The sequence below is a fragment of the Rhinopithecus roxellana genome, chromosome 12 (genome assembly GCF_007565055.1).
Source record: "Rhinopithecus roxellana isolate Shanxi Qingling chromosome 12, ASM756505v1, whole genome shotgun sequence".
Taxonomy (NCBI): Eukaryota; Metazoa; Chordata; class Mammalia; order Primates; family Cercopithecidae; genus Rhinopithecus; species Rhinopithecus roxellana.
Window position 1 is genome coordinate 82,311,968 of NC_044560.1, and position 12,227 is coordinate 82,324,194.

The following is a 12,227-nucleotide window of genomic DNA, read 5'->3' on the forward strand; positions in this document are numbered from 1 at the left end:
CATTTTCTCCCACCACCATGGTACAAGCCTGGGTTCTGTGCCCTGAAACTGAATTCTGGAAAGGGAGAGACTATAGCGTTTCACAGAGAACAGCCAGACCCAAGAGCTTTCAGTGTAGGATGGGCCTGAAGAGACAGTTCAGTAGCCAAACCTGGGGAAGCCCCATCACTGACTGAACTAGGTCATTTGACCATGTTGAGGGGGGCAGTGTAAAGGCAAAGTGTAGGTACAGCTGTTTTATTATTGAATGTGTAAGGTGATCAGCTGATTAACAGGCTCCGAGACTGTCCATTTCAGTCTCCCATCCAGTGCTTCTTCCTGAGTAACCTTCAGGCAGTTATTTCTGCCCACTGTCTGACACACAGGATAAACCAAGACTCTCAGAGTTATGTTACCAAAGGCAAAAAGGCAACTGGGTGGTCTTGGCTCTGCTTTATTGACCTCAGAGCACCCTGTGAGTGCAGTTAAAAAAAAAAAAAACAAAAAACACACATACACAGTGGGAACTGGAACTGGATCCCGGCCAGTGGCACCTGACCTCAGAAGAATTCGTGGATTTGTACAAAATGCAGAGGAAGAAATGAGGCAATGTGGTGCTGAGTCGAGGGGTAGCCAATTGGCAGAGTAGTAGTCAGCAACAGTGCAGTCAGGTCATGCCTCTTTCTCATAAGTGCGAGTGCAAACTGCAGTGCCGTGGGTGAGTGTCTGGAAGAAAAGACAGAGTGAGATGGGGGGTGGAGCCAGGAAGGCCATTGCGAGCATTCTACCCTCCCTTCCTCCTGATAATTGTCACTTGAGTACCTACTATGTGCCAGCTGTACGTGTGTGTGTGTGTGTATAAATTTTTTTTCTGATAATGTACAGCAAATCCTTAAGACAGGCATTGTAATTCTTATTTTAGAGATTTGGAAAAAACGAGCCTTTAGAGAGGAAGTAATCTGGTCAAGATCCTGAGTGTTTCTCCTTCCCTTATACCATTTGGCTTCCTTCATCCTTAGTGTCTAAGATGGTGCCTGGCTTATAGTTGACAAATAGGAAAAATATCCAGAGACTCAGGAAAGGACCGTATTTGGCTACTAACTCCAATCCTTCCCTAACTTAGAGTAGTGCCAGGGCCAGAGCCCTGCACCTCCCACTGTCCAGTCTGGTATCATAGAGCCAGACCCATGGCCTCACCATAGTTGGCCATGAGAGTTGCCCACTGAGAATTTGGTCCAGCATATCACATCCCCACCAAAACTAGGCACCTCATTCCAAACTTCAAGGGGACCCCTGTCCCACGTGAGTGCAGGAATGCAGTTAAGAGGTTATGCTGACCCAAGAAGCTGTGCAGTGAAGATGCCTAGGTGAAAAACCTGAGGCCCTGCACTTAGGCAGAATCTACAGTTGGCTGCTCTCCCTGGGTCTGGGGGGAATTCAGTCAAGGCTTGAACAGATCTGCCAGCCTGGCTGTGGTACCCAGGCAGTAGTGAAGTAGTTGCAGTAGGCCAGACATAGAAAGCATGAAAATGGGGTAGGACTAGAATGGGGAAGAAAGGACTGTACTGCCATTCAGTTTCCCCACCAGTCACGAGCCTGTCCCTGCAAGTGACAATGCAGTCCTAGGGAGGAGAGGAAAGGGAATGCTGAGATAGGCAATGGGAGCCCCTCCTAGAGGGCCTGGGATCAGATTTGGCCCTGTTTTCTACTTCCTGAGGCGAGGCAAGGTAGAAACACAGGAAGAGCAAACAAAGGACATGGAGCACGTGCTGTGTTCCTCAATCAGTGATGCTTTGTGCTGTGCATACACTGTCTCTTACAGGCTTCCAGCAGCCCTACAAGGTTGGTATTATACCCATTTTACAGTTGCACTTGGAGAAGGTGATTTGCCCACAGTCATGTAGCCTATAAGGTAAGATTTGGCCGGGCGCGGTGGCTCAAGCCTGTAATCCCAGCACTTTGGGAGGCTGAGACGGGCGGATCACGAGGTCAGGAGATCGAGACCATCCTGGCTAACTCAGTGAAACCCCGTCTCTACTAAAAAATACAAAAAACTAGCCGGGCGAGGTGGCGGGCGCCTGTAGTCCCAGCTACTCAGAGGCTGAGGCAGGAGAATGGCATAAACCCAGGAGGCGGAGCTTGCAGTGAGCTGAGAACCGGCCACTGCACTCCAGCCCAGGCGACAGAGCGAGACTCCGTCTCAAAAAAAAAAAAAAAAAAAAAAAAAAAAAAAGGTAAGATTTGAGTCCCAGCCTGTGTGAGTCCAAAACCACTACACAAAAAATTCCCACCTGATACCACCCTGACCCTGCAACCACTCTCTTGTCCCAGCTTCTATGGCTCTCAGGGGAAGACTTGGCTTTTTAGAACAGGCTTGGCTGAAAGAGCAGTAGTAATAACCAATCAGATATGGCTCCAAAGTTGCCCATCTTACCAGGATGAGTTTTCCATCAATTAGCTCCCGCACAAGTGTCGTCTCCTGCCCGTCCCATTTCTGCAGGTGAACAAGTTTCCCTCCATCCAGTGTCACAATGGACTGTGGAAAGAGAGTATAGGCCTGAGCTGTGATCTTAGGACTGAGGGGCAGGGTGGGGTCTGGACACTGGGGCCCCAGAGGACACAGCCTTTGACCCAAACTAGTGATGGTGTGAGGACAAGAGCTCAGGCAATCCACCTCCCAGCTAACCCTGCAGGACATCTAGTTTACCTCCAGCCTCTGCTCCACTACTGCCTTGCTGGGGAAGAGGCCTTCAGATATTAGGCAAGGAGGGAGAGGCAGGCAGTATGGTGGAGCCAGAGCCTGGCTCTGAGAAGCACCACAAGCCTTCAAGATAGACACTTATCTGTACTCTAGGTGATGCCTGCAGCCTGGTCCCCTCAGATACAGGTGGGATTTACTAGTCTGTCCCTGCGATAATGTCTAAAAGACCCTTAGCAATAGGAAGTATTGGATAATTAGACTTCCTGGCCTGTATTCCTACACCTTTTCTTGGTCCATATCATGTGACCTCTTTAGCCGACAAGAGGGCAGCAACCACAAAGTCCTGTGACTGGATGCCCTTGAAGTGTTCCTCAGCTCTGAGTGCTGCCAACATACATACATCAGCTGGTTCTCATTTGGCAGCTCTTCCAGGTCTCTCTTTCCTAGAAGTTTGGGGGCCACAAGGCCAGGCTAAGGGATCCTGATGAGCAAGGTGGTTCAGTAGGAGAATCTGAGAAGGTTCTGTGTATTGTTTGGGTGATAAGGAGTATGGGGCCTGTCTCTTAGTGTGCTCTTTTTTATCCTTGCCTTACTCCTTGTTCTCATTCCCCTAGGTTTTTTTTTTTTTTTTTTTTTTTTGCCTACTCAGTAGATATTTTTGCCCTAGGCATTCCAGAGGGCTGTTGTGTTTAATTGGGGTTCTTGCCCCTTGAGAAAGTAGGCAAGTCCAAGGAGGTAGGGGCATGTGGTGGGGCAGCCACCTTTATTCCAAGTAGACTGCCATCTTTGGGCACCATCCCCAGCTCTGCTGCCAGCCACCTATGTGATCCTCTGCTTTCTGGGGACAGCTATGAGGAAGAGGAAACAGCTGATGGGGCTGAATGATAGTGTCATGATAGAACGCTGCTATAGGGACACCCTACAGAGGTCAAAGCCCCTAAGTTCTCTCACTCCCATGCCTGGCCTGGAAGGCTGAGGCAAGCTGCCAAGACAGTCACTGCAGGGTGACAGAACCCTGGGAGAAGGGGCTAAGGTTTGGTGGAAAGACACTGCAAACACATTCATGACAAGGTGAATGCCCTATCACGGAACATAGCTCTTCCTGCCTGTCCGCTGGCAACATCGGAAATAGTTTGTCAGGGTCATTGGCCATGTCTGAGAGTTAGAAGTTGAAGTGGCATCTGAGTAGGTGGCTTCTTGTTCCTGGTTGCCTTTTTTGCTGCTGGAGGCCACAATGACCTCACTCAATGGAGGGCCCTGACTTCTGGGCATCATTCCTAAAGCACTTCAGGTCACAGCCATGGCCACATAACTCCGCCATCTATGGAAGGGGAAAGAAACCTAGAGCTACTGCATACCTTGCACAGGGTCACCCAGCTGGAGCTGGAGTAGATACTGAGGTCAGAAGAACATCCTGGCTCTGTGCTGCCCATTCTGAGGCAGACAATAGATGAATCCCAAGAAGGGAGGGAAGAAAACAAGAGGACAGAACTGACAGGTATTTAGCATCAGTGGCATTCCAGCACTACACAGGCTTTATGAACCTTGTTTCATTTAAATTCCCCATGATAGTCTGCCCCTCAGGGTGCAATACCAGGGAGCCAAGACTACCAGCCTATTCTCTTTTAGAGTCTCCATTCCCAACCCCTGTTTCCCTGACTTACCTTGACCTTCCTGTCATCTGCTGTTGTCTCATCAAACTCCACCCCCAGCTTGAAGTTGATCTCTGTGTTCTTGAAGGTGCTGTGTGTTTTTAGGGTGAGAATGTCCCCGTTCTTTTCAATGATTGTGGTAGGCTTGGTCATGTTGCCCACCTGCCTGGTAGCAAAACCCACTCCTGAGGGTAGGGGGAAGATTATGAGTATATGAGCTCGGGTAGAGAAGCAGTGTACAAGAAACTCAATGCATAACTCTCAGGCCTGGGTATGGGGAAGTGGAGGACTGTATCTTTCAAAGCCTTTACATGGGAATTTTAAAATTCAGTCTTGCCCTTCGTTCTGTTTGGTGAACACAGATTACTAATCCCGTTAGACAGATGAGATACTTAAGGAACAGCGGTGCCATAGCAAGTCAGTGGCAGAGCTGGGATTAGAATAAGTTACTATTGGGCCAAGCGTGGTGGCTCACGCCTGTAATCACAACACTTTGGGAAGCCAAGGCAGGTGAATCACATGAGGCCAGGAGTTCAAGACCAGTCTGGCCAATATGGTGAAACCCTGTCTCTACTGAAAATGCGAAAAATTAGCCAGATGTGGTGGTATGTGCCTGTAATCCCAGCTACTCAGGAGGTTGAGGCTGAGAATTGCTTGAACCTAGGAGGTGGAGGTTGCAGTGAGATTGTGCCACTGCACTCCAGCCTGGCCAATAGAGTGAGACTCCATCTCAAAAAAAAAAAAAAAAAGTTAATTACTATGAACTTTTTGTGTAGTAAGAACTGTACATGTTATCTCATTTAGTTCTTCCTGTTCCTCTGAAGACCGTTTCCACATTACAGATGCAAAAAGAGAGGTAAAGCCCAGGGTCACAAATCTGATACTGAAGCCCAGAATTGTCTGACTCCAGAGCTTGCTTAAGTGCTCAGCTATACTACCTCCCAAGGCTGGAGCATAAGGCTGAGGAAAGAAGAGAAACGTAGACTTTCCCTTCCAAAGCCTTAGGCATAAGAGTTTTCCAACTTTGGAAGTTTTTACCCTGAAACTAAGAAGCATTAGTACTCTTGTCCCTTATATATATGGCAACCCATCATTTTCAAAGCCTGTTATCTATGATCTAGGAGTTAGGTACAAAGGAAGTATCTGTCCTATTGTACAGATTGAGGAGGAGCCTAAAGTGGTAGCAACAATGAGTTGGACTCAAACCCGTCTCCTGACCCCCCGTCTAAGGCTCTACGGAGACTTCCTGACCCAAGCATGGCTTCCTTGGGTACTGGGCAAAGTCCTAAGTGTCCTGCAAACAAGTAAAGAACAAAGAACTAATCATGACTGCCCCCTCTCCCCACAGCAGCTTACGCTGAGCTGTCCTCCAAGGCAAAGGTGAGGCAGGAGGCAGCCCAGTGTAGTGAAGTGGTGTGTGTAAAGTCTCCAAATGTACCTGGCTACATAGTGCTTGCTGGAAGCTAGGTACTCTGCACATGCCTTACATGGGTTTTACTTAATGCTTGTAACAGCCCAGAAGCGTAGATTATCCCCAATTTACAATGAAGAGAGTTGTGTCTTGTCTAAATTCAAACAGAATAAACTGACATAGATTTGAATCTAGGCTCCAAAACTGTTGACTGTTTTCACTGGGCGACTCTGCCCAGCACATACTCAGTCCAGGCCACCAGTTGTGCCTGTGGTCACTGGTACTAGACGGGACCTCTTTGCCCCATGAGAGCCCTAGGTCTGTAGCAGAAGGGGCAGGGGCTGCCTCTGCCATTATGCTATCAGCCCACCTTTGCTTGGCCAGTGAGCAACTTGGCCTTGCCCCTTGGTATCAGGATGAGTCAGGCCAATCACACTCCCCTGCACAGAGCAGGACCTTGTCACAGCACTGGGAGCTCTGTTCACTTAGGACCTACCCAGAGGTATGGAGTGTTTGAAAAGGAAACCACCGCGGTATGAGTGAGGGTCTGAACCAAGAGAAACTAAGAATATTGAGCTGACAGAATTTAGGAGACTCGGGGAGATCTGGGTTCTACTTAGAAATGAAGCCAGCACTATTTACTGAGAGCTGAGGAGGGTATTTTCCCAGGCTTTCCATTCCTACGATAAGAATGCATGCTGCCTTAACATAAGCTGCTGAAAGGTAACAGGACTTCAGGGAGACCAGCCCGCCAACCCAACAAGAATGGTAAAGTTGTTGCAGCTCAGTTCAAGGACTCAGCTCTGGCCCAGCTTTGGAAGGAGGAACTAAATCTGGGCATTCCAACTTCCCAGTAGCTGCTGGGCTGTGTTCGTGGGGGTTGGGGGGTGGTCCTCTAAGAATGACTGCCTACCTGGAATTATTGGGCATAGCGCCCAGGATAGGGTAGGGGCTGTTGAGAGCTTTGACCTCTCCATCTAAGCCCAACGCAGTAGAAGAAGGGCTGAGGTCAATAATTAGCTAAGCAGTTCCTACTTTTCCCACTCCGGGGCCTGTAGGGTAGTGGGAAGAGCTCTGAGTTACAGATCTAGAAACCTTAGGTTTTCATATTGGCTCTGCTGTGGAATTGTTATAATACATTTCTACTCTCCTGGTTTCAGTTTCCCTGCTGAACTAGATGGTATGGGAATCTCCAAGTTCCTTACCTGTAAGATTCTTTGAATCATTATTCTTCTTCATCCCAACACCACAGCAGTTCTCCACATCCTCCTAAACCAGTGACCCTCCCTCCCAGGTCTTGACCTTGCTCTGGGACCCTCTACTGCACATCAGAAGTCCAATGGCTTTCTCTGCCTACCCCTTGCACAGGTGGGTGAGGCTTGGGTTGCAGGAAAGGCCCAGCTGATGATGGGCCTCTTGCCCCACCCTACCCCAAGGCTCACAGACAGTGATTAAGGCCTGGTTACATAGACTGCAGGACAAGGTCAGACTGGCTGGTAAGAAAGAGGGCATTCTCCTGCAAGAATTCTCTTCCCTAATCCAACATGGAGAGATGGGGATTGCTGCTTACTGCAGGTTCCTGTCTTACGTCCTTCTCATATCTGATTCACTGATCCACGGTTTTTTCCCCACTAATCTTTTTCCTCCAAGGTATTTCCTACTTGTTTAAGGTCATAGTACACTCCCTAGCTGCCCCATTACCTTTCTGGGTTCAGTCTCCTCCAATTTCTAAACTACCTATGCCCCTGTTCTTTTTCTCCCCTGGCTAGACTCCCATTCCTGTGATCAGTGTTCTTTTTCCAAACCCTCCTCCTTCCTCCAAATCATATATCCCTCTTCCTGGAAAGAGCCTCCCACACAGCTGCCTCCTTCCTCCACCTCCCTACTGTGGTCTCTAACCAAATTTGGACCACCAAAGCCCCCTCCCTACAGGCCCTATCTGCTCTAGCCCAGGCTGCCATCTCCGCGCTCCCCTATTGCCCAGTCTTAACCAGGAGGGATGCAGCAGGAGTGCTGCGTGGGGCTAGGCACGCTACCAGCCCAAGCCAGCATCCTGAGCCCCGCGGCTTGCTCACCGATTGACTTCATGTAGTCATCGAAATTCTTGCTGTCCACTAGCTTCCAGGTGCCCAGGAAAGCGTCCACCATAGTGATGCTGGGCTAGGCTGAGAAAAGCTACAAGAGAGCAGGCGTGCAAGGGTTCCGACGGCGGCTCCCTGGCCGGGCTGCCGCTTTAAATAGCCCTCGCATCACATGAGGAGACTGGCCCACGCCCCCAGCTCCCGAAATAGGAAGCCCCAGGCTAGGGCTCACCCAGGAGGGCCTGGTCCGCCCATCCCCCAACCCACCGAGGTGGGTGGGGACCAGCCAGTGGCTCCCTGCTTGCCTGCGTCAGCGCCAGTGCCTGGCCCCCGAGTCTCTACCCCAGTCTGGCAGGACCTTCTCCCTTTCCTGGCCTCTAGACACTCTGGAATCTGAGAAGGCAGCAGCCGGCACCAGCCCGAGAGCTAGGGCGCATGGCATGGATATCTTCCGTCCCCCAGTCCCTCTTTGAGCTTGGGCTCAGAGCAGAGATGAGACTAGAAAAGGAAAACGCCCTTGGGCTGGTGCCCATGCCGGGAAAAGCTCTGGTTGACTTCTGGTACAGGCATCTCTCCTCGTTTTACAAGTGAGGAGCCCGAGGCTGAGAGGGGAACTGACAAGGTCTCAAGAAATAGGAGGGGGTGAATGGAGCTCAGATTGCAAACTTGGTCTAGCGGGCTTCAGAGCTCTCGCTCTCCCTTCACTCTCACTTCCTGGTGGCGGAGACAGTCACCATGGGCTCGGTCTGCGGCTGAGCTGACCTTGTCCTCCGCCTGTTTTGAGCAAAAGCCTGACCCTTCGCGCCCCGCCCGCCTCACACGTGTTTGCCCCTCCCTGCGGAATGTCTCCTACTAGCCCTCCTCCCTCCCCACCCTACCCCACACCACCATCCAACTCCCCACCCGCCCCTGCAAGTGCTCCGGGCTTTTCCGGTTTCTTCTCACAGCTCCTAGCTTTAGCTCAGGTCGTTCCCAGTTCCCCTCCTTCAGAAATTCTCCCAATTCGGTCAGCTCTTGGGGCAGGGCCCACGGCTGCCTTCCCCACCTGCCGCTCTTTCTTTGACCTGTGCACACTAGCAAGCCGCCTGGACTTTTGGGTAATTTGCTGCCTCCTTTTGAGAGCCTGCTGTGCGTGGTTTGTCACTGTATAGTTTACTAAGCACTTTCAGTAAAAATAAGACCCGCCTTGTATTGCTCTTTATTGCATGCTGAGGGCTTTAGGTGTATTATTTCATTGAACTTTTAATTTTATTATTATTTTTTAGAGACAAGGTCTCTCGCTGTGTCTCCCAGGCTGGAGTGCTGTGACGCCATCATAGGTCACTGCAGCCTCAAACTCCTGGGCTCAAGGGATCCTCCCACCTTAGCCTCCCCAGTAGCTGGGACTGTAGGCACATGCCACCACACCTGGCCTCATTGAACTTTTAAAGCAAAATCCATGATGTAGGTGTTACTGTGTTATTTTCTCTTTTTAAAAAGATGAACATGTTGAAACTCTGAGGCGCTCACTCATTAATTCAGCAGTTAATAAAGCACCTACTTTGTGTCAGGCCCTGCTTTGGAGAGAGACAACAGGGAACAAGACACACAACTGTGGGCAGCCAGACACAAAACTAGTGTGGTGATTCTAAAGGGGATCCTATCCTGTCCTGACCTGGGGGCCCAATGTAGGCTTCTCAGAGGAAGTGAGGAATAAATGAGTTTCTGAGGTATGGCAGGAGGCTCTGCACATCAAGGAGTAGTGCCGAACTGAATTTCAGCTGGCAGCAGCCTGTCCATGGTGGGCCTGCAGGAGCCAACACAGGAGCTCTGAGGCCTGCCACGTGCATATAGTATGGCAGGCCCTCCTTCCTGGGACTCTGTTTCTCCATGTGCAAACCTGCCTCCCTTCCCTGGACTGTTCTGGGAACAAGGCCAAGGAGGAAGAGCCCTCTCCCCACCCTAAGATCTTGATTCCTTTGGACAGTCCGGTTGCCAGAAGACTCAGAGGCTTATTTCTGCCAAAGCTATAGGGACAGGCCTCAGGGCTGGGCATGGAACCTTGGTGATCTCACTGTTGGAACAGGTGCCAGGAGAGGAGGAGGGGAAAAAGATGATTTCTGACTCAAGGTCACAGCCTTCACACAGAGGGCCTCCTCTCAAAGACTGTGTGGCCAGGAACCAGAACTGTCTTCTTATGTGGCCCTTATAATGCAATGATGGAGAGCTGGGGCTGGGCTAATGACTGCTGGCAGATCTGCCTTCTGATCTGAAATTTGTTGGGTACTAGCTGTGTGGCCTTGGGCAATTCACTTAAGCCACTCTGAGTCTCCAATTTTTTTTTCTTTTTTTTTTTTTTGAGGAGGAGTCTCATCGCCCAGGCTTAAGTGCAATGACCTGTTTCGGCTCACTGCAACCTCCACCTCCTGGGTTCAAGTAATTCTCCTGCCTCAGCCTGCCAAGTAGCTGGGATTACAGGCAACTGCCACCACACCTGGATAATTTTTGTATTTTTAGTAGAGACGGGGTTTCACCATGTTGGCCAGGCTGGTCTTAAACTCCTGACCTCAGGTGATCTGCCTGCCTCGGCCTCCTAAATTTCTGGAATTACAGGTGTGAGCTACCACGTCGGCTTCAGTTTCATCTTTAAAATGAAGGGACTTTTTTTGGAGACGGAGTCTTGCACTCTGTTGCCCAGGCTGGAGTGCAATGGCATTACCTCAGCTCACTGGAACCTCTGCCTCCCAGGTTCAAGCGATTCTCCTGCCTCAGCCTCCCAAGTAGCTGGGATTACAGGCAACTGCCACCATGCCTGGCTAATTTTTGTATTTTTAGTAAAGATGGGGTTTTACCATATTGACCAGGCTGGCCTTGAACTCCTGACCTCAAGTGATCCACCTGCCTTGGCCTCCCAAAGTGCTGGGATTACAGGTGTGAACCACTGCGCCCGGCCTATTTATTTATTTGGAGAGAGTCTCACTCTGTCACTCAGGCTGGAGTGCAATGGCATGATCTCAGCTCATGGCAGCCTTGACCTCCCAGACTCAAGGGATCCTCCCACCTCAGCCTCCTGAGTAATTAGGACTACAGGCGCATGGCTCCACACCTGGCTAATTTTTTGTGTGTTTTTTTGATAGAGACAGGGTTTTGCCATGTTGCCCAGGCTGGTCTTGGACTCCTGGCCTCAAGCAATCTGCTTGCCTTGGCTTCCAAAGTGCTGAGACTACAGGTGTGAGCCACGACACCTGGCCCAAGATAATACATTTAAATGCTGAACATGGTTGACTTACTAAAGTTCACTGCTGCTGCTCCTCTTGCTATTCTTATTGTCTCCAGGGATGGTGCAGACACCTAAGACCTAGTCTGAGCTCTGCCACTACCTGCTGAGTTACTTACCCAAGGCAGATTGCTTTGCTTCTTTAATCCTCAGTTTTCTTATTTCTGGGACAGGATTGGAAACTGCTGCAACTGTGAAAAAGGGGCTATAGACATTTTTCAGGATGGGTTGGGGTGGAGGACACTGCCAGAAAATCCATTTGCTCCCTCTCTTGGGCCTGTCCAAATTGAGCAGCATGGGGCTTTGAGGAGCTCTACCAGACAAGCCTCAGACCAACTACCCTCACTGCCCTTCCCCCACCTCACCTCCGTGTTCAGACCTGGGTCACCCAAGTTAACCCATAAGCTACACCCCATCTCCTTTCCTCCTGGTTTACATCCTTCTCCCTTCTAAGTATGTACAGTTCTCTCCTCATCCCTCTGAGTTACCTGCATCCTCTTCTTCTGTTATGCTGACTACATTTGGGGGAGAATGTGAGCCCTGTCCCTTTCTGTGCTCCTCTGTCTTGCCCTCGGCAGATCCAGATGTGGATATAACATCTGGCAGGCAGCAAGACCAGTGCCTGCCAAAAACAGCATCTCCCCAGCCCTCATCCTATGGTGAAGTCACTGTTCTGTGTTTCCACGGCAACCACAGGCTGGGAGGATGGAGAAGAGGAGAGATGAGTAACCAGAAGCCAGCCAATGAGATGAGCTGCAGCACCGGATGATCCATGGGGCCATGGGGAGCGGGCACAAGGGAGGCCTGCTCAGCATGTTCAGCTGTTTCCTGGACCCTCCCTGCCATCTGGATGCCTCCACTAGAGAATGTGCTACTGGCACCAGGAAAGAGCTAGAGGCTGAAGAAGCTGAGCTAGAAGCTTTGCTGACCCAAGCACATGGTCCTCCTTTTTTGCCTCTTCAGGGTCTAAGTCTATGGATGCTGACTATCCCTGCCCCATCCCACCCCTAATATCTGCAACTGGGAACTTTTCCCATTTGCTGGTAATGATGGGCTCTTTCTGCCTCTGCCTGCCATGGGACCAGCAAGTCTTAGACATCCTTTCTTTTTATGCCCTTGGTCCGTGTGTCTTTGTTTACCAGAAAGG

General features: G+C 50.3%; 1 protein-coding gene across 1 annotated transcript; it reads right to left on the bottom strand.

The window, feature by feature from the left end:
- Positions 1-224: 224 nt before the first annotated feature.
- FABP3 (fatty acid binding protein 3) lies at positions 225-7,974 on the bottom strand. The gene is made up of 4 exons (XM_010353670.2): positions 7,819-7,974; positions 4,345-4,517; positions 2,414-2,515; positions 225-705 (listed from the first exon to the last, which is right to left on the bottom strand). The coding sequence occupies exons 1-4, from the start codon at positions 7,889-7,891 to the stop codon at positions 652-654; spliced, it is 402 nt and encodes a 133-aa protein (XP_010351972.1). The 5' UTR covers positions 7,892-7,974; the 3' UTR covers positions 225-651.
- Between the last annotated feature and the right edge of the window lie 4,253 nt (positions 7,975-12,227).